The 23,091-nt window shown below is 37.6% G+C and overlaps 1 protein-coding gene across 4 annotated transcripts in view; it reads right to left on the minus strand.

The window, feature by feature from the left end:
• enox2 (ecto-NOX disulfide-thiol exchanger 2) overlaps positions 1–23,091 on the minus strand; it is a 175,464-nt gene that overhangs the window by 66,145 nt on the left and 86,228 nt on the right. For all 4 annotated transcript variants that reach the window (XM_016237309.1, XM_016237308.1, XM_016237310.1 and 1 more), the window contains one exon: positions 4,532–4,663. In XM_016237309.1, the coding sequence (XP_016092795.1) occupies positions 4,532–4,663 (132 nt within the window). The remainder of the gene's footprint in view (positions 1–4,531; positions 4,664–23,091) is intronic.

Consider the following 23,091-nt stretch of genomic DNA (forward strand, 5'->3'; position numbering starts at 1 on the left):
TACAATTCATATTTCTTCATTAAATAACTTAAGTAATTTGAAAACGTTCTGTGAGACATCATTTCAAAGATAAAATGCACAAATGGCTTCACATGCACTATAAGCAAGCTGCACGCTGCACAGTCGACACAGGAATCATCACTTGCACAATCGAGGCAGTGTCGCGTCGTCACTAAAGTTTAGAAATTGCATTTATTTTTCATTCTTGCCAGTGTTAGCACTCGCGCGCTCTACTGAAACCCATGTGCTCATGCCCACTCGCAGCGCACACACATAACGCTAGGTTCACATTACTCCATTTGCAGTGCGTATGTGGTGCGTATTTTTTCCGCGCTCATGTTATCGGATTAATAAAGTGATCCCTGCACACGGTTGCAGTCCGGCAGTGCGTTCAGGAGCGGTGCGTCTGCAGCAGTGCAGAGATCGTTTCCGCACCGAGTCTATTTTTGTTGCACTGCAAGCACTGAATTAAAGTAACAGCGCATTGTTTGCAGTAAATATGAACATGGATTGACACGAAAATGTGGTAATTACACCGTAAATGCACATAATTAAAGTCTACTGTGTTTCACAGTCAACACAAACATTTTTGACAAGGTTTAAAGCACTTTTAGATAAACAAGGCAATAAATAGATGGCACTCGTGGAGGTAGTAAAACAAAGTTCTTTATGAACCGCAGGATTGCTTGTAATAAAGATTTAAATGCAAAAGAAAAGGCAGTAGAGCTGACCGTTTATGTCAATCGTAAGTTTTAATTTAGAATGTTTGTGATAATGTAAGAAAAGTAGTTTAAATGGTTTGCCACTTGCTTGAGCAACTAAATATATCAATCTAGAAGTAAATGCAAAAGTAAAAAGCATTGAATAATGCATTTCTTATATTTATTGCGTTTAAACACGTCTATGAAAGATTGTATTACTGAATAATGGAGAAATAAAATAATAAAATAATGGATAAATGTTGTGTTTGTAGTAAACAGCCCCAGATCAGTTGCAGACTCCTGTGTGAAAGCCCAGTCAGTGCTGCTTCTGCGCCGCTTACGTACCGCACATGGAGTGCATACACACTGCAAACGGAGTATGTGTGAACCTGGCATAAAAGGCCGCCTCACATACAGCTCACGAAATCAGGCTTGTGCTGTGTGTAAACTAAACAAAAATGCAGTGCATGATCAAACGTGAGATAAATATATATTTGTGAAAAATTTCTAAAAAATGAAATTCAGGCCCTGAATAAATGTCTAAAAATCTTGATTGGATCAACACTATAAATAATTCTACATGATAAAAAAAAAATAAGGCTTTAAAAAGATTGGTATCGGTGATCGTATTGGCAGATACTGGTTTCTGTGATCGGCCTCAAAAATCCTGATCGGAGCACCCCTAATCATTATGTTTGCTATTTAAAAATATAGAAATTATAAAAAAGGCTAACTGGTGTCAATTGCTGTTTGGTTGAAATTCTTCTATACATTTTTTTTTATTTTCTGGATAAAAAATATTAGAAAGATAAATATTGAAGGTAAACATTTTTTGGCTATAATTAAACAATCCTTGCAGTTGCTCAAAAGTTTGCGCTCTGAATTTGAAAAGAAACAGTTTATCTCTGTTTATTATAGCATCAGCTGTGCGTAATGGAGGCAGAACTGATTGGCTGGTTGGCTGAATGGACTACTCAGTGTCATATTCATAACCGTATGACTCCACACAACTTGCTGAGGCGGCAAAGTACAGGAACGGAATGGAGTTTGTGGCGAGTTTAGTTTGGGAGACTGTTAGGATGTTGGAGGCAACAGCTGCTCCCTCTGTGTGATTAATGAGGTACGACTCGAGGCAGACAGTACTGACCAATCAAAACACAGCCGGAGCCAATGCCGACTGAACACATTATGTTTGCTATTTAAAAATATAGAAATTATAAAAAAAGGCTAACTGGTGTCAATTGCTGTTTGGTTGAAATTCTTCTATACATTTTTTTTTATTTTCTGGATAAAAAATATTAGAAAGATAAATATTGAAGGTAAACATTTTTTGGCTATAATTAAACAATCCTTGCAGTTGCTCAAAAGTTTGCGCTCTGAATTTGAAAAGAAACAGTTTATCTCTGTTTATTATAGCATCAGCTGTGCGTAATGGAGGCAGAACTGATTGGCTGGTTGGCTGAATGGACTACTCAGTGTCATATTCATAACCGTATGACTCCACACAACTTGCTGAGGCGGCAAAGTACAGGAACGGAATGGAGTTTGTGGCGAGTTTAGTTTGGGAGACTGTTAGGATGTTGGAGGCAACAGCTGCTCCCTCTGTGTGATTAATGAGGTACGACTCGAGGCAGACAGTACTGACCAATCAAAACACAGCCGGAGCCAATGCCGACTGAACAGAGCGGGTCATAACAACATCGTGCAAGCCCAGTTCTCCCCGCAGCAGGTGGAAAGGACGGGTCAGCAAAAAGCTCAGATCAAAGGCTGCGTAATTTATATTATTTCCCGCTAAGCAGCCTAAGGAATCAATGACAATCAAGGAAAGAATACGGGACGAGGAAAGTGGAGAAATATCTATATTCAAGGCCTTCATCTGTATTCTTCCAGTCTCTGCCAGACAGGAAGCAAGAGGAGGCAAAACGGCTCCCAGAATTCCCTGCGGCGGGACGGATTACAATAAAAGACCCACAGTACTGGAGGAGCGAGCTCCTGGGAGCCAGGACACATTAACAGCACTAAGAGCCGTTTCATTCCATAGTCTTTCTGACATAAAACTGCCATCAGCATTTCTCTCCTCCCAATGCCAGTCTATAAACCGCTAGGTAAACTCCATAATTTGCTCTCGGGTGGTGATCTCGCAAAATGGGAGCTCGAGACATTCACATGGCGGCCACGTAAACAGCGCAAATTAAATTTGATAGGAAAATAGCGTAGGTGGCTAGAGCATCCCCACAGCCCACTTCATTTGAAACATGCGTCTATAGTGGGCTACACCCGTGCATATACAGTGGGGAAAAAAAGTATTTAGTCAGCCACCAATTGGAAACAGATTGTAGGTGACCAAATACTTATTTTACCGAGGAATTTACCAATTAATTCTTTAAAAATCCTACAACGTGATTTTCTGGATTTTTTTTCTCATTTTGTCTCTCATAGTTGAGGTATACCTATGATGAAAATTACAGGCCTCTCTCATCTTTTTAAGTGGGAGAACTTGCACAATTGGTGGCTGACTAAATACTTTTTTGCCCCACTGTATATCTGCGACTGGGACTTTAAATAAGACGAAGGAGGTGATTTGCGAAACCTTATAGAGAATCAATTCTAAAAACCGGGGGAAAAAAGACACATGCCCGTATAAACTGTGTTTATACTGATAAATGCAGCCCATCATTTTGAATGAAATTGAAGAAAGAACAAAAATGAGATGTTTGCTGCCTGTCGGATGACCCTCTAGTGTTTTCATTTGAGCGTAATGAAAATCCATCCGTCTTGCAGTTGCATTTCATTCTAATCTCCCTGGAATTAAATTGACGCTTCAATGGCATTTTTGGATCGCTCACCTTTCGTGCGTGCTAATAAACGATGCGGTGCGAAAGAGAAATGAGTTCTGAAATGTGTGCAGTGGATGTGTAGGTTTAAGTGACTCATGCGCACCAGCTGAGATGTTCTGCAGCTTCATCCAGCTGGCATAACGCAGCCTCTGCGCCCAGCATCACACAGCCGTTCCTTCGCATTGTGCTGCCGACTAACCAATGAGATGAAAAAGCCCTGAAACTAATTGGCCACTCTGACAGCACTGTGGGAATGTGTTTGAAGTTTTCACACTGGTACTTTCACACTCTTGCTGACTCAGTCGAGCGCTCTGCTTCTGGCCCACAGGATGCATCAGCCTCAGTCTCTGGCTAATACTGCAGCACAGGGAGGCAGACCAGCAAGCAAACATAGATCTTTTGCAGGCTGGTCCACACTACAGCTTATTTGATCCAAAAACAGGTAATTTAGACAGAACCGGAACATGATACAACCAGTCCATCATTCTATTTTTATATGATGATTACAGCTGAAATCTGACAGCAAAATAACAGAGTGGTGTGAAACAAAGTGTTAGCTGATTCAAATAATGACACTGCAGTTTCATGACAGCACAGGCCAGTGTTGTTAACAAAAAACGAAAACTATTAAAAACATTTTTGTTAACTGACATTAAGAAATGAGATCAAATATAAATATAAGATAAAAAACAAATTGCACTTGAAATTAAAATGAGAAAAGTTGAGCTGGCAACTAAATTAAATATGTTTAACTAAAACTGTATAAAAAATTTAAATAAATAAAGCTAAGTAGAAATATTAATTAAAGCTAATAATAATAATAATAATGGCAAAAGCACTTGACAATTTCAGAAATTAAAATTAAATTAACACTGAATATTTAAAAATAAAAGATAATTCAAATCATCAATAGATATTACAGTAGTATACAAAATAATACTAAAATAACACTGATATCAGCACAAAATGCCATTGTACAGTATAGTGAGTTACCTGACATGATAGGTTGTCCAGTCATGCTCATGGGGGCCATCCCGAGGTTGTTCATGGCAGTCGCCCAAGCATTAGGGTCTGACATGGGCATCGCTAAAGAGTTGGCGTCCATGGCGATATTTCTGAGCCCCTCTGAAAGAGAGAAAAACACCATCTGGGTTTATATCTAAAAGTGCTCGGCTCTTCTAAAAGACGGAATACTTTTGATTATTCAAACCTGAGCGAAATTATAATTCCTGTCTGGAATTTGTGCCTATTTGTGTGACCTGAGCTCTCAGTGATGAATATGTTACTCGATAAACCCATTTAGCCCACATTTATGAGCAAAATTTGAAGTTGAAGTTGGTGATCTACACCACTGTTCAACAGACTGGGAACAGTGACAGTAGGCGCATTTCCATTACAGATTTGTGCAAAACTTTGGCGATATTTTCTGAATGTTGACAAAAAAGTATTGCGAAATGACGGCGTTTCCATTAACCAATTTTAATGCGGCTAAAACGTAACCTTTTGCCTCTCGCGATAAGTCATGGCAATGGATTTTGGTGGGATTTTGACGGATTTTGGCTATATTTATTCAAAGGAGGCTTATGCATGTATCTTTACAGAAGCAGCAAAGAGAGCCGCTTCAGAAACGTGTGTGGCGCGGCTGGAATAAACCATAGACTGTATAAAAACATAAACACAAGCATTGAGTGGCCGTAATCAGCTTCAGTGACCGTATCAGAGCCACACTGCACCGCAGACGTGTGCAGTGTAAATTGTCTAAGCATTACTAGTAGGGAAAGCCCCTTATACTGGAGCGCGGCCACTTATGAAGTGTTTCTTGGAGGTTATAGTACATTGAAGAATGATCATATGACTTTTTACATACGCCATGTGACCTGTAAATTCGAAAAAGCTGTTTCCATTGCAGTTTTGCGAATTAATCCTTTTTCGCATTGCCTGAAAAACCACCTCATGCGAGCGTAAAAACTTTTTTGCGATATATGGCCGTTTTTGCGAAATTGACGCGTTTCCATTAGGTGTATTTTCAATTCGCAATTTCAATTTGCGCAATTTGAAGGGTAATGGAAACGTGCCTAGTGTCTGATGTTTTTATGCTCACCAAGGCTGTATTTATTTAATAAAAAAACAGGGTGAACTAACCCTTTAATGAAGTGTTTGAGTTGAGAGAGGAATGAGATGTGAAGTCTTCATCAGCTTAACGCATAAAACACTTTATTATGATAAATTGGGAGCTTCTTTGAGAACTAATTTATGTACTATTAACTATTAATTTATGTACTATTAACCGCAGAGGTTCCAATGTGCTTAAGCACACCATCACTTCAGAGAAAACAGACGGCTGTTTTAACTGCTGCCAGAGGTCTGATAAACTTCAGTATATCTGAGGTGTGACCGCTGTGTGTGAGAGAACATATGCTTCCTGCGCGGAGTGGGCGGCAGTCACACGGAGGAGATCATTTCTATTGAGAAAATGCCATTGTGTTTCGTGGTTGGTCAGGGAATTATTATAACGGAGTTAACTAAAAACAGATTGGTAATTCGTTTTCAGGTTCTCCAGAGGGATACCAAAGGCGGTTTTGGTCAAAACATCTAAAAAAGCACATTTATTTAGAACAGAAAACAAAAGAAACGACCTTCTTGACACGTGACGTCATGCTTCGTTTCCTTATTTAAAGATAAATCACAGGATCTTTTAACACTTAAATAACGTCACGTCGTGTCTGAATTAGCATGAGTATACGTCAACAACTCAGATTCTGCTCTCAGCTGTTCACATACTCGCACTTTGAAATGATTAGTCTCTATGGCAACACTCATAGTGCCAACATGAATCCATGTGCGGCTTTGTTGTTGATAATTAATTTCTATTTATTCACCTCTATACTTCTTTGCAAAACGCTGACAAATAAAGAAAGTGAACCAGGTAACACTGGCTACAATAAAATGACATTTCAAACAGAAATATGAAGCAGGAACCAGAACGACGTACAGAACTACTATTAAATGTTATTTTATTTTAACATTTGGAAGCTCGTAATCATTCTGACATGACACAAGAGTCATATTTCACCAATGCCATCCCGGTTCTGGACTGAACAGATAGCAGAAATCCCACTCTGAAGCTGAAGGAAGTGTGTGTGGTTGGTCTTCTGCAGGTTCTCAGAGGACTTTGTCCATGGCTCATCTCTCAGATGTCTTCCTCTCAGTCATCCAAAAAGACGGCAGAGGTCCGAGGTTTCAAGTGAAAGCAGTTGTTTATTCATCTGTATCAGCGGCAGTGGTGTGAGCGGATTGGAGCAACAGGCAATTTCCCTCCCGCTGAAAGCAGTCTGTAATCACGCTGTCCCAATCCGCTCCTCAATCCTTTCCCACTCATTGGTTAAAGCAGTGGTTCTCAACCCGCGGCCTGTCACGAATTCAAATGCGGCCCACCATGCTGAACACAATTAAAAAAATAACTTTCAGTTTTACAATTCATTTGAGTTTTTACATTCATTTAAAAATGTACTAAACAAATATAAGCTATAATGTTTTTATGTAAAATAATTTTGTTTTTCATATATTTTCAGACATGAGCAGACTCACGTAAATAACGTTACGCATTTAACGAACACTTACAAGCGCGCACTTTGGCAGAATTCAATTCAAATAGTCATCAGCAGCCATTAGTACGGTAAAATTGAGCATAAGAATGGACAAACTTGTTATTAAGGAAGAAAAACGAAATGTGGAAAATGCCAGCGAAGGAACACATACAAACAAGAATAGTCGCAGTATCAGCAGTGAAGGAGAGTGCTGGACATTCGGTTTGCCCCGCCACTCACTTGATGATGTTCAGGCAAAAAGAAACACCCATACTTTGCAGAAATCATCTTTAATAGCAGAAATGTGGCAAAACATCTCAGGAGAGAACCTCAGATTTTTAAATTCAAAAGTGCTTTCCATATTTGGATCAAATAGGCTACATGTGAACACATTTTCTGCAATGTTGCACGTCTTACAGACTGCAACTTACAGTCGCAACTTCATTGTGCTGTTACTTAGGGATGCACCGAAATGAAAATTCTTGGCCGAAGCTGAAACCGAACTAAATTAAACACTGGGCCGGAATACCGAACACGGTTTTTCGAGTTTTTTTCCCCATGTATTTTGCCAATTTTTTTTCACCATTGCATTAATTAAAAAGCCAAAATGTGCTTTTTACTGTTTTTTCTTGCTTTTCAAAGAAAAAAAAATCTATTAAAAAACAACAATTTAAAAATATTTAAAGGGGTCATATGATGCGATTTCAAGTTTTCCTTTCTCTTTGGAGTGTTACAAGCTGATTGTGCATAGATAAGATCCCTGAAGTTGGAAAGACTAAAGTCTCAAAACCAAAGAGATATTCTTTATCAAAGTTAAGACTCTGCCACGCCCCCCTAAAACGGCTCGTTCTAACACGCCCCCACATATCTACCTCACTATGTGTGAATATTAGCATAATGCGGCCCAAATGTTCACGCAAAGAAAGGCGGCGTGGTTTCAGTAACCGCAGTTAGTGTTGAAGCAGCATGTCAGGGAGACGCTGTGTGTTTCTAGGTGAAAGCAAAAGCACTTTATTTGGCCTTCCGGGGTCTCATTACGAATACGTCATACGTATCGCATTGCCACGTACCTTGTAAAAATTCATAAAATGTGACTGAGCAATTGACGACTGTATCAGCGCAGATTTTCCTCGCACTTCGGACTTTGAACCCTGGTTAAAGTCACTACACACACACACACACCCGCGTGTATTAGAAAACATAACGTTCTGCAGTTTATTTACTAATTGTTTTAAGGCCATTTCACGATTTCAATTATCATACAGTAACCAGCAACAATCACCCCCTTCCTCTTCTCATTGAAGACATGCGATGCAGTCCTAAACAGTCTCTCGCTGTCGATGCTTGTAATGATTTTTGCGTCTTTCTCCGACAGTTTAAATGCTTCCACACTGCTGACGTGTGTGCTGCATAATAAAGAGTGCGCGCCTCTCACTCTGCGATGGTTGCTATTTGATTGCGTCATATCATTGTTCGGTACAATTTATTCTGTCTTTTTGTTTATTCGCTCATTCGAACACCGAAATAGCTTTTTTTGCTATTTTCAGCCGAATAATTTCGGTTGCCGAACATTCGGTGCATCCCTACTGTTACTCCTTGTGAGCCGAATTTCACAAACTTGGTCAGCTCCCGACAGCAACAGGTGTTTTATTAATGGTGAGTAGAATTATTTATTTATTTCAATGAATGTAATCGATTAGATATCATAATATTTAGGCTATAATATTATAAATCTGGTTGATTTGTATTGCTGACGTAATATGTAAATGATATGCGTGCGGCCCGTGAGACTTGCACTTGGACCATAGTGCGGCCCAGCGGAAAAAAAGGTTGAGAACCACTAGGTTAAAGAAACTTTACTCCAAAGCTAAATACCTTTCAAAAGTTTGGGGTCTTTTTTACGCTTTTGAAAGAAGTGTCCTTAACACTTTAGATTAGGGAACACTTATTATTTATAAGAGTTTTCTCTTAATAAACTCCTACTTTACTGTGTATTGACAGTAAGTAAGGTAGTTGTTGTGGTATTTCAAGATTTAGGTTTTCGGTAGGGTTAAGGGTTCTAGAATATAGTCATGCATTAAATGCTTTATAAGAATTAATAAACAACCAACATGTTAGTAATATGCATGTTAATAAACAACTAATTTATAGTGAATAGTTATCCCTAATCTAAAGTGTAACGGAAATCTTTTATGTTCACTAAGGCTGCATTTATTTGATCAAAAATCAAATATACAATAAAAACAATAATATTGTGAAATATGATTGCAATTTTAATAATAATTTTAAATAATATAATAAAATGTGATACTCCATAAACTTTTATTAAATTAATTAATCTAAACCTGTGCTGTGCTGCTGTTACAGCAAACTGTGATAGATTTTTTTCATTTTTATATTTTTTAGGACTTTTGATGAATAATGAAGTTCAAAAGCATTTACTTGAAATAAAAATATTTTGTAACATTGTAAGTGTCTTTACTGTCACTTCTTGAACAAATAAAATCCATCTGTGGTGAATAAGTATTAATAAAAAAAAAATCCTACTGACTTTTGATTTATATACTGTACATTATTATCACATCTCCATCTCTCTTTCATTCTGATGGCTAACAGTCCATTAAAGCGTTTAATACATGGTGAAATCATGCTGACATGGAATTGTATTCTGGCCCATTAACATGCATGTAATATTCATGATGGGGTGGCAACAGAGTGAGAGACATTGTGAGACTTTCAGAAAAACTGCTTCTGCTCAAGGCAAAAATCACACAACGGTTCTCTCTGCTCCATTTCCAGTCCTCTGCGCTCACACAATCTGATCAGCAGGCTAGAGGAACATTACAAAATCCTTATCCAGTATAAACACACTGCCATCAAAGCATCGCGCTGTGTAAGTGTTTAAGATTACGAAGGATAATGCAGCACTGCAGAAGAGTGAAACTGAAGCCCATTCTTCACTTTCTGATGAAAAGACGTAAAAATCTTGTATACAAGCGGAGGATATGAAATTTGTTTGAGCTGGAACTCATTAAAAGCTCTTTCATTGGCAAGCAAAAAAATGCATTTTTAAGATTGCTTCAAAGATTACTCAATAACAGCACAGGATGTTTGCTGGACCAAGCGCTGCCTCTGCCAAGCCTGAAGAGGCCATTTGGCCATGTGCCAGCATGGAGAGGTGAACAAAACTGATGACGGAGCGAAATCAAAGAGTAAAACCACCAGAACAAACTCACGACTTAATACAAAGTTTATATATGTATACATATATAAAAAAGCATGCAACCAAGGAATCTTTTATTTGGCCATATATAATAGGAATGGTTAAGGACTGGTTGACGACAATCCTTGATACTGACTAGTTCATCTACATTTTTAAAAATCTACTAAAATACTTAGGCGCCGATCCCCACGGACAAACACGAGATAGAATCAGTTCATTTTAACCAATAAGAAATGGATTGCAGCTTGTACGACTTTATTCTCATTTTCAGTTCATTTGAGGCAGTTTTTGGAGTTATTTTAATGGCAAATGTCGAGAGTGCATTATTGTTATCCGTAGTGCTGTGTTCGATACATCGATACGACGATGTATCGTCACAGAGATTTGACGATATGAGTGTCGAAACAGCTGGCCCTGTATATTGTGGCACGTGTGCAGCAGTGGACCGCGCTTAATTTGAATACAAGAACAACGTTTAAAACAGAGTAGAAAAGTGTGAGGTTTCTAAAAAAAAAAAAGAATGAATAGAGCATAATATATAGGCTACAACAAGGTTTAATCTGTCTGCAGAGGAACACAACCGGGGTTGCCTGATATAAAGATATGTAATCCCCAAAACAGAGTTTCACACTTGCGCAATACGGAAATATCTGCTAAACGTGCTACTTATCTTTGTCAACCTGGCAAACCCTGTGTACGCGCGCTCTCTCCACTCTGGATAAACGCGCTTGCTTTGTGAAAACACTGCTTAGCTTGCAGTTTAGCGATCTCCACTTCAATATTCTATCCTCAGAAAAGTGTAATTCATCAAGTGTTCATTTATGAGAGCGAGAGAGAGGCTGTGTATGTATGAATTACCACCGTTTTGCCTGAATGCGGCCGCAACATCATCTGTGTGTGTGTGAGTGACTGAGCGCTAGATACAGTGAAGACAGCGCATTAGTTTAGAACTCTTCAAATTTTTTGTTTTTTAAACGTAGAGAGTGTGTTAATTTGTGCAATGATAACCTACCAGCAACGTAAATATGATTTTTTAAATATATTAGAATGAGTACATTACAATATAAATTTATTAGAACGAGTACAAAATTATTTATGGGCTTAAAAACAAGATGCAAACAATCAGAATATTATTCCTGGTGGGGAGTGCCCAATGTAAACATGAAACATATGCCATTACCTATATTGTACTGTGGTACAGTTATGGAGGCCCTTCATAATGCAGAGCTCAGCTGCCTGCTCTGCCAATAATTAAGAGTATGCTATACAACACTATAGTATGCAGTGTTTAATAAACAGCTGTTTTACTAAACTCTTCTGAGGTGAAATTCAATGCAGTCCCGTATCGTGGCCTCTGTATCGTGATACGTATCGTATCGTGACTTTACTGGTGATACACAGCCCTAGTAATACAAGAGGGCGCCAGCACGAATCTCTTGGCTTACAGCGGGCTTGCTCTCCCACATAGAGATCATGGCTCTGCGCTCCCTCAGATATTACATATGCGCCCTCAAACTTTGTCCTGTGTAAGCGTGAATAAGTGCTTATTGTAAACAGTTATTTATTAAATCATTTTATTTAGTGAAGTGCAACCCTCATAGAAAGAATGGGCTTCATTCATAAAACACGAGCAGAACGAATTTTTGTGTAAATCGTTCGTAAAGCTGTTCTGATGTAAATTTTTGGATTCATGAAAGTGTTCGTATTTTCAAAATGTTAGTTGGTACGAAATAAATGTACACCTGCTCCTTACTACGTGTAAATGGTGCGTAAAACGTTAGGTGTTCTTTTTGGCAAACTGATGACACTGAATTTTGATGCACTGCTATCATAATATTTTACAAGGTCGTTTGCTCTGGTTTTTTTGTTGTTGGATGTATTCCACATCATAGCAACCAAATCGACAGCTCGAAAAACCCTGTGCCGCCAAAGCACTCTCAAGCGCCACCAGCTGGTCATTTTAAGAAGAGTGCCTGACATTTTTTCAGCTGCCTTAAAACGGTTTGGTGGACACACGTTATTGAATATTTATTGTTAGGCATTAGTCTTTTTTGCATTTATGCAATATACAGGCGCTAAACCTGAGAAAGTAGACCAGAATATTCCACTGCGTTCCTGGACACGCAATTTGCATAGCTGTAATTCATAGGCGGGGATTATGCTAATTGTGAATGAGCGTGCACGAGCGCCCTATTTGCGAATGATTGGAATTCATTAACATGCACATGTTTAACTATCAAATCTGATGCGTACGAAGTGTTTGTGAATCTGGAGGAGAGTTTTCGGTAAGGTCCATTTTATGTGCAAATTACTCCGAATTTACTCCTATATTTATGAATGTTTCATTAATAAGGCCCAATGTGTGTGTGTTGAGCACCCACCGGCAGTAACACAAATCGGCGCCTATGGTTATGAATACGCCAAAATTCTAAGCCTAAATGCAAACAGCGTTAATAAAGGTAAATAAAACCAAATCCATAAAAAAATTTTGTTACATTAAATAAATGTTAACTGAAATAAAATAAAATACAAAAAAAAGTTTCACATTTTCATTTATTTTAACTTGATGTACTAAAATATCTAAAACTAATACTAGAATAAAAAAAATAAAAAAATAATAATATATATACATATATACACATAGACATCTTTAAAAATAACAAAGACTAATCAAAATTACTAAAACGGTAACTAAAATGAATTTCAATACTTTAAATAATTAAAACCTAATTTAAAATATAAAAAATATAACATCTCACTGATATGAAAATACTACTGTTGCACTTTAGAATGATTGAGATTGTATTAAAGCTTTTGCTAATATTATGAATTAGATTTTAATTCCTGAAAATATTGACTTTTCATTTTAGTACTACAGTATTTGATTACTGTCCATTTCCAGAGGGGCTTACAGTATGTACTTACTGTAGTAGATTGTGCTGATCTAACAAACCCACTTTGGGAAGAAGTGACTTCCCAGCGGACAGTTTCATCTCTTTAGGTTTAAACGTCCTTTGGGACACGCTTTTCACCTTTCTAAAACTTCAGAGAGAGAGAGTTAGGTGTTCTTTTTGGCAAACTGATGACACTGAATTTTGATGCACTGCTATCATAATATTTTACAAGGTCGTTTGCTCTGGTTTTTTTGTTGTTGGATGTATTCCACATCATAGCAACCAAATCGACAGCTGGAAAAACCCTGTGCCGCCAAAGCACTCTCAAGCGCCACCAGCTGGTCATTTTAAGAAGAGTGCCTGACATTTTTTCAGCTGCCTTAAAACGGTTTGGTGGACACACGTTATTGAATATTTATTGTTAGGCATTAGTCTTTTTTGCATTTATGCAATATACAGGCGCTAAACCTGAGAAAGTAGACCAGAATATTCCACTGCGTTCCTGGACACGCAATTTGCATAGCTGTAATTCATAGGCGGGGATTATGCTAATTGTGAATGAGCGTGCACGAGCGCCCTATTTGCGAATGATTGGAATTCATTAACATGCACATGTTTAACTATCAAATCTGATGCGTACGAAGTGTTTGTGAATCTGGAGGAGAGTTTTCGGTAAGGTCCATTTTATGTGCAAATTACTCCGAATTTACTCCTATATTTACGAATGTTTCATTAATAAGGCCCAATGTGTGTGTGTTGAGCACCCACCGGCAGAAACATAAATCGGCGCCTATGGTTATGAATACGCCAAAATTCTAAGCCTAAATGCAAACAGCGTTAATAAAGGTAAATAAAACCAAATCCATAAAAAAATGTTGTTACATTAAATAAATGTTAACTGAAATAAAATAAAATACAAAAAAAAGTTTCACATTTTCATTTATTTTAACTTGATGTACTAAAATATCTAAAACTAATACTAGAATAAAAAAAATAAAAAAATAATAATATATATACATATATACACATAGACATCTTTAAAAATAACAAAGACTAAAAAAAAACAAAATTACTAAAACGGTAACTAAAATGAATTTCAATACTTAAATTAAATAATTAAAACCTAATTTAAAATATAAAAAATATAACATCTCACTGATATGAAAATACTACTGTTGCACTTTAGAATGATTGAGATTGTATTAAAGCTTTTGCTAATATTATGAATTAGATTTTAATTCCTGAAAATATTGACTTTTCATTTTAGTACTACAGTATTTGATTACTGTCCATTTCCAGAGGGGCTTACAGTATGTACTTACTGTAGTAGATTGTGCTGATCTAACAAACCCACTTTGGGAAGAAGTGACTTCCCAGCGGACAGTTTCATCTCTTTAGGTTTAAACGTCCTTTGGGACACGCTTTTCACCTTTCTGAATGTTTCATTAATAAGGCCCAATGTGTGTGTGTTGAGCACCCACCGGCAGTAACACAAATCGGCGCCTATGGTTATGAATACGCCAAAATTCTAAGCCTAAATGCAAACAGCGTTAATAAAGGTAAATAAAACCAAATCCATAAAAAAATTTTGTTACATTAAATAAATGTTAACTGAAATAAAATAAAATACAAAAAAAAGTTTCACATTTTCATTTATTTTAACTTGATGTACTAAAATATCTAAAACTAATACTAGAATAAAAAAATAAAAAAAATAATAATATATATACATATATACACATAGACATCTTTAAAAATAACAAAGACTAATCAAAATTACTAAAACGGTAACTAAAATGAATTTCAATACTTTAAATAATTAAAACCTAATTTAAAATATAAAAAATATAACATCTCACTGATATGAAAATACTACTGTTGCACTTTAGAATGATTGAGATTGTATTAAAGCTTTTGCTAATATTATGAATTAGATTTTAATTCCTGAAAATATTGACTTTTCATTTTAGTACTACAGTATTTGATTACTGTCCATTTCCAGAGGGGCTTACAGTATGTACTTACTGTAGTAGATTGTGCTGATCTAACAAACCCACTTTGGGAAGAAGTGACTTCCCAGCGGACAGTTTCATCTCTTTAGGTTTAAACGTCCTTTGGGACACGCTTTTCACCTTTCTAAAACTTCAGAGAGAGAGAGCAATTAGAAAAAAAGGCTGTTTGAAAGTCACCGGGGATGGATGGGGAAAGTGTGCCCCACAAGCCTGTTTTTCTTCATCTACAGCTCCGTTTCTCTCTCACACACACTTTAGAATGATTGAGATTGTATTAAAGCTTTTGCTAATATTATGAATTAGATTTTAATTCCTGAAAATATTGACTTTTCATTTTAGTACTACAGTATTTGATTACTGTCCATTTCCAGAGGGGCTTACAGTATGTACTTACTGTAGTAGATTGTGCTGATCTAACAAACCCACTTTGGGAAGAAGTGACTTCCCAGCGGACAGTTTCATCTCTTTAGGTTTAAACGTCCTTTGGGACACGCTTTTCACCTTTCTAAAACTTCAGAGAGAGAGAGAGCAATTAGAAAAAAAGGCAGTTTGAAAGTCACCGGGGATGGATGGGGAAAGTGTGCACCACAAGCCTGTTTTTCTTCATCTACAGCTCCGTTTCTCTCTCTCACACACACACACACACACACACACACACACACACTAACATGTGCATACTGGTAACTACACACACACACACACACACACACAAAACTTTCTCAATAAAGCTGTCCATGGCTCACTGCCCAAATCTCCCTCAGAAGGCCAAGAAAAACTCAGAGACATTTATTTTACGATCTACAAGGTCTTAACAGCTAGACGGACAATTGCTTGCTCTTCAGCAACTGGGACAACTTTAGCAGGAAGTTGAGGGTCTGGAGTGTCATGGAGGGTCATGAAGAGTTGCATGGAAGATTCACACACACATACATAAACAATCATATCTATTATTACTAACCCCGATAATTTTGGTTTCCTTAGATAGTTCACCTGTAAATGAAAATTCTGTCATCATTTACTCACCCTCAAGCTGGTTATGACAAAAAGAAAAAGAAAGAAAAAAACACTTTGTATTTCCATTCAATGAAAGCCATTGTACGTGCAAATACAGTTCAAAATTTTTCAAAATATGTTTTGTGTTCCACAAAATAATTTGGAATATGTTTAGAAACGACATGATGGTGAGTAAATGATGACAGAATTGTTCATTTTACATATATATATAAGCAAGCAAGCCACAGGGAATATTAAAATAAGAAAAAAAAAAAATCATAGTCTTAAAATAATCTCGGTCAATATTAAAAGATTATTTTAATAGCATACCTGTGCATATTTATTCCTCTTATGAATGAGAACATATGTGCAATGTAATATCTGACACTGTCGAGTCATTGTGTATCAGCACTGACTGACGGTCTAAACAGCTCTTATTTTGACAATTAGCATTATATTTTGATTTGTTCTACACTGCATAATTTAGCACAAAGCATAGTTTACCAAACACAATCGAATAAATATGTTCTAAAATACACCTTTGCATCTTTCTCATTCAAAAGGCACGTGTAGATTACTTTCTCACTTCATAAGCAAGACTGAACCCTCTCTGGGGAGATCTTTCAAGCTGGAGACGGCAGGCAAGCACTCGCATGAAGTCTTTGGGGACGCGCCACAATTGCAAACCTCATTACGTTAAACCATCACGATTTCAATCAGCCTTTTGGATCACCTTGAAAAGACAAGTTAAGCCAGCCAACAACAAAAGATTGTTGCTTTAAACTCAAGTGTCAAACGCCAAGCAGAAAACACCTCCATCTGATCCCACAGATCACTTCTACAGGGTTCAGGCCGTGCAGGTCCTTGAGACTGAGATCTCTCTGAGACACTAGATATCAGGTGTTCCAGCTTTACACGTCAAACATGCTGAGAGCCCTCCTGCTGAGACCATATGATGGCTATCAAACGATAAGCATCTCAAGAGCCTTATTGAATGCGATCTTCATTCATACATCTATGGATTGCTCATGTCTTAATGAAGGTAGGAGGAAGTATGATCACTTGAATAATTACACTTTCAACACTTTTGATTTTCCTATTGAACGCAAACGAAATGTCTGAGATTTTCATCTGATTTAAGTGATCTGTAGTACAGCACTTGTGTTGCGTTTATGGTCAAATCAGCAACGCCTCACTCTGCCTTCCAAAATGTAGGGCCTACAGTTTGCTAATGAATTATACTGAATTACTGTTATTTTAGTGTGCTTAACACCATCACAACTTGGCTTTACACATGAATTCATAAAACTAGTGAAGAAACTTGATGAACTCACGCACACACGGACGTGTATTGCATTAATTTCCATGCCATGCAGCTCTGAACCGCAGGGATCCTGGGAGACTGCGATGCGCCAGAGCAAACCCTCAGTCTGACACTGCGAGAATGACATGAAAGCAACAGCACTTCAGCTAATGCTCAAACACAAGGGTCAGCCATCACGATAAGCTGCTCTGAATTTCATATCAGCAGCTCAAACACAGGCTCGTCATTGTCTCGCGCTCACTCTGGAAGTCAGGTCCCGTCACTGATTCCCATTGTGCATCGCTCACACTGTAAGAACGCAGACGACCAGCAAAAGTCATTTAAGCGAACTGACTTCATAGAAATCTCTAAGCTCAGTAAATGCTCGTATATATATTTATATTGCCTTAAAACCACATTTAAAGCCATATAAATTGTTTAACAGTGGGTCTGGCTCTGCATGGCTGGACTGCGGTTAAAATCTTAGATCTGCGGATGAGCCAATCAGAGCTCAGCGCTGCTGGAGGGCAGAATGATTGCTTGATTTATAATGACATCAAATACTTCTGCATGAATTATGTAATTACAGGTACAGCAGAGCTCATCGCAATCTTTGAAGTAATAGTCCGTGCTGCCTAAAGACCATATCTGTGTGAGATTGAAGCTCGTTTGACTAAATTAACAGCGTGTCGTTTCCTTTAACTGGTCGGTGTTTGATCTGAAATTGTTACGGAGTGAAGCAACCTCTTTATACTCGTCCCAACGCGCGCACAAAGGGTTCAAAAAGAGATAAGTTCTTTCAACCTGAACAGAGTTCTAGGACAAGAGCTAATTAAAAAGTGACTAATTTCTTTGTGAAGTTTGTTACAAAGAAAGAAAAAAAAGAACTACTTGTTAACTCAATGTTAAAAGTGCTGTACAGAAAATGACTTGTTTAGATACATATTAAGAGTTAGCCTACAGGTTCAGCAATGGAAAATGGTGAAATGGAAAGGCTACACTCTAAAAAAAAAAAAAAAATGTTAATGGTAAAATACGATAAAAAGCCTATTGTAAATTTCTACTGTTAACGGGTTTTTTTAAAGACACAAAAGTATCACAGAATTGTTCCATGCCATGTGACGCATGCATATTGTATATGTTTATCCATGTACTATTTAATGAAAATACACGACTGCCTATTGATGAGACTTATTAGTGCCACACTTCACCGCAACATGCTCAGAAAAAGCTGTGAGAAATCAATATAAATAAATATGCAACACAAAATACAATCCATGTACTTTCGTCTCTGAGATGAACGTAGCTGTCGTGCTCGTAGCAAGTTATCGTATTCACGTCTGTCAACTGTCTTTATGACTGTCATCTGACAACTAGAGATATTCAACTGAATAAAGTACAAGTTATTAATCATGATTTCTCAAAACAGTCCACTTGAGTCTCATGAACATGCAGCTGTGCACCGAAATCAACAGCCAATGTAGGATTATCAATAAATTTGGGTTTGCTTTTTACCAAACCCTGTCATTTTACCCCAGATCAGTTTGAATATACCGCATGTGTTGCAAGGGAGCATTCTGAATACTTTTGCATTTTTTTAAAGCGTGATGCTGGTTGCTATCCACTGCTATTATATGGATGAGCACAAGGAAAAAAAAATTAACTTTGTAGTCCAAAAAAAGATTCTGAAATTTGAAAACTGAAATTTTTGGGTGAACTAAACCCTTTTACAGCAAAGTTAAAATATTGCTACTGCATTTTTAAAGTTCTGGCAACCATAGCAGCCGGTTTTTAACCATACATTTCACTATTTATTTATTTAACAGAAACTCAGTCATCCAAACTCTGAGCTCAGTCAGTGGAGGCGCAGAGATTTAAAAGCTCTCCTCAGCCACAGCTCTGATTTTTCAGCTTGTCCCTGTTCTGCGTCTCTCGGGTCTCTCTGGGCTTTTTGGACACTTGCATCTTGCTTTCAGGCTTCGCTCTGAGTTGAATCGGCTGGAGGTGGGGGGCTGTGTTAGAGGTGCTGGGGTTTATTGTTTTCCCTCCAGCGTGCCCAGGGGGATGTGCCTTTGTTCCTGTTCAGAGATGTCTGACATATGCACACAGAGAAGGGCCATTGCCCTGACATGAAACGCCGTTTGCAACCCATTTTACTTTTGTAATGGGATGCGTATCAGAGTAAACCAGAATATTCTATGGAAGGGGAAGTAGGTTGGAGCATCGAAGAATGCATGAAAGCCTCTGAATCTGAATGCAGCAGGAACATCCTGTATTTATCCTACAGTATATATCTGTCTACATTCAAAACCAATAGCATATGTCACAGGCACATGAATGCAGATTCGAAATGTGGAGAGGAAAACAGGCAGATGACGACGTTAACGCTTCGTTAATGAACAAATGAGTGGGGCGGGTAATGAGTTAAGAGTTTACTGATAAACTGTCATGCTGTTTGCTTACCCACCAGAGGTGCTCATCTTTCTGCAGTCTTTCCCCTATTAACTTTAATTAATCACAACAACTTAATTAACGGAGCTTAATTATTACAGAGGAGTAGGCTGAGCTGTTTGAAATGGAGTGCCTCCATAGAGAAACCTGAATTCTCAAATGCATTGCTTGGACTGAAAACAGTTGCTTGTGGAGATACTGATGATGATAATGCTTCCTATTTTAAAGTCCTACTAGTTAAAATAGCCTTCAATAATGTAAAGTCGTGGTATGTGGCAAGTTTTTTTTCTCGCACATGTGCAGAGACACTTTTCAGACACAAAAACAAGTTCAGTACGCAAGACAAAATGATACCTGCAAGCAACAATATCCTGCATTTGAAGCGATCAAGCCATCATAGTCTTAGATCACACATTTCACTTTCATTTTAGTGTATTACTTACATTTTTTATTAAATTAAATAAAACTAAAATACAATATTCAGAAACAAACTGCCCTGCATTATTGATTATGCAACTGCACAGAGGAAATTAGATATTATGGCTTGTGTGGAGTGCAATTTGTGCATTGAAAATGCCTTAGAATGTTTTCATGCCTGGCACAAAACCTTCCATAATGTATTTCCAAAAAATAAACTGTCAGTAATTTCAAGGTTTAAGACTCCAGAAAAGTACTCCCGTCAAGCGAATTCAACGAATCCCTCTAAAAGTGTAAATACACTCATAGAAACCCTTAGAAATGAGAGAATTAATAACATGTTTGATCCTGCTGGTAGCTCAAATTGTTTAGCACTAGAGGGCACAGACTGCTTCCATGTCAGCCAACCGCGTTTCATTTCCATTGTTCTGTGCTTGACGGATTACCACAGCAATTTACACCAGACGTCAACATATTGCTGCATGTTAGTGGAGCAAGTGCTGACGATCATGCATATTTTTTTTATTTGTATCATGCATTTTACCGTTTACACACTTTTTTTTTTATAAAAGGTGTGCCGTTTTGACAAGCTCTTACCAGCTTTCTGAACAGATTTTTAATTGTCTCTAAAGTAGGAAGACGGTATTTGCTTACACTGTTTGCATACGTTTTAAATGCCTTTGCTCTGTACACAGAAAGATCTTCTCAAATAAAGCCTCAATTAGTTTAAATCTTAGAGTCGGTGCAGGCGCCGTGAAACCTCGTATGTATAAGAATCTCAGAGCAGACAGAACAAAACCTTATTCACATTCTCAGACAAAGGCCTTAAACTCTAGAGTGTCAAAGTAAAGGGCCAAGCAATGAAGAAGAGACTGACAGAGAGAATGATGAGAGGAATAATAGAAAGCAGCAGCCGGAATATGAGACTTAATGTATACCATATGAAGGGATTTAAAGAAACAAATCCTATCATTATGAGTCTGGATTGCTTCAACGAAGTTCGTTCTTTGCAAGTGAATGCCAAAAATCTGCTCTGGCGCAGTGGTTCGCACACTTACTTCATATGTCTGATTAATAGACTAGTGACAGATCGATATACAGGCAAGATTAATCAGTCTGCCAATATTTGGCTATTATGACATTATTTTCATCAATCAATAACCATGCCTAATTGTGAAGTCTTACCTTCATAACAAATATGTATGTGTGTATATATACATCTGTCATCTATTTGCATCTATTCATTCTAACTATCAGTAACAACATTGACTAAAAATAAAAAGACACTGTATTAATGTCAGCACTAAAATAATCCTGCTTCTGTCATCGACAAAAAGAGCAGATACCAGACAGGAGGAATTTACTGAATGTAAGCAGGGCTCAGAAATATTTTTCAGGTGTTCGTTTCAGTCTCCAGATAAATACATAAATAAGTGCCAATACGTTTTTACTTTGCAATAACAGCTGGAGTACTACAACTGAACCATCTGAATGGATTTTCAGACCCAATGGTTTCCAATGGGTGCATGTCTGTCTAGTTCCACATAAGAGCCTACACCCTGTAGAAAGAAAGGGTATTTACTTGCAGTTAATTAGTCATTTTATGTAAACAGCAAGGGTCACTGAACAAATCATTGAGTGACTCTTTTTTGGTAAACAGATTCTATTTATTTAAGTCACTGGGAGCAATCAAAGTGCTGACCACTACTAAGAAAAAAGTGGCAAAACATACCAAGTTTTGTGTATGGCACAAACAAGTGAGCATAGACGACAAAAGGCAGCATTGTATGCAAAACAGGAACCAGGAGAAAAAAGGCATTATAGTTTTTGTGATTGCTTTTTGGCAGTACGTTGGCATGTTCCTCGGAGAAAAACGCACTGCTTAATTAGTTTTTTCTCATTTTGAAGTCGCACCTGTCAGGAAGTACAGGAGGCTGCTTCAAACTTTGCACTCGTAACAAATGTCAACACATATCTGAAGCTTCTAATTAGAGCACCTGCTTCCTGTCTTGACAAAATTTCGTCTGCTTATTTGACAGCCCATATATTATGCACTCAATGACAGGAATTTAATAAAACAAACACCATCATGCCATAAACCATCAAATCTCGGACGTGCTAAATTATGCCACCGTTTAAAGTGTATATAGCAGCAATTTGAGTTGACAGTAAGTGTTAATATGGAAATTAGGTCATTCCATGTTCAATTAACTTTCTGGTTTAATTTAGAATTGGCCTTAGTACTGTATAAATCCCTTCAGAGGACGTTCCCTCCCATCAAGCTTTTTAAAGGCATCACTTAAAACAGAAGGAAGAAGAAGAAGAAGAGTAACGCCTTCATTCGTGGCAGACAGCATCAGGTGTTTTTTCTTACATTAATTTTCCAAAGAACCTTTTTCCCACTATACAGAACGTTTTGTGTAATGGGAAGATACACAGATTCCACAGACATTGAAGATTCTTCTTGGAATCATCGACGTCATCAAAGAAACTTCATTTTTAAGAGTGTTCTTCGAGAACTGCTCACTGAAAGGTTCTTTGAGGAACCAGAAAAACAAGGCTCTACATTTCATCAGAAAGGTGAAATATGGAGCCATGGAGATCAAAACCACTAGTGCCACACATTAAATCACCACAGAGCTGGTGTCATTTGAGACGGAGCACTACATGACC

The sequence above is a fragment of the Sinocyclocheilus grahami genome, unplaced genomic scaffold (genome assembly GCF_001515645.1).
Source record: "Sinocyclocheilus grahami isolate Dianchi unplaced genomic scaffold, SAMN03320097.WGS_v1.1 scaffold510.1, whole genome shotgun sequence".
Lineage (NCBI taxonomy): Eukaryota > Metazoa > Chordata > Actinopteri > Cypriniformes > Cyprinidae > Sinocyclocheilus > Sinocyclocheilus grahami.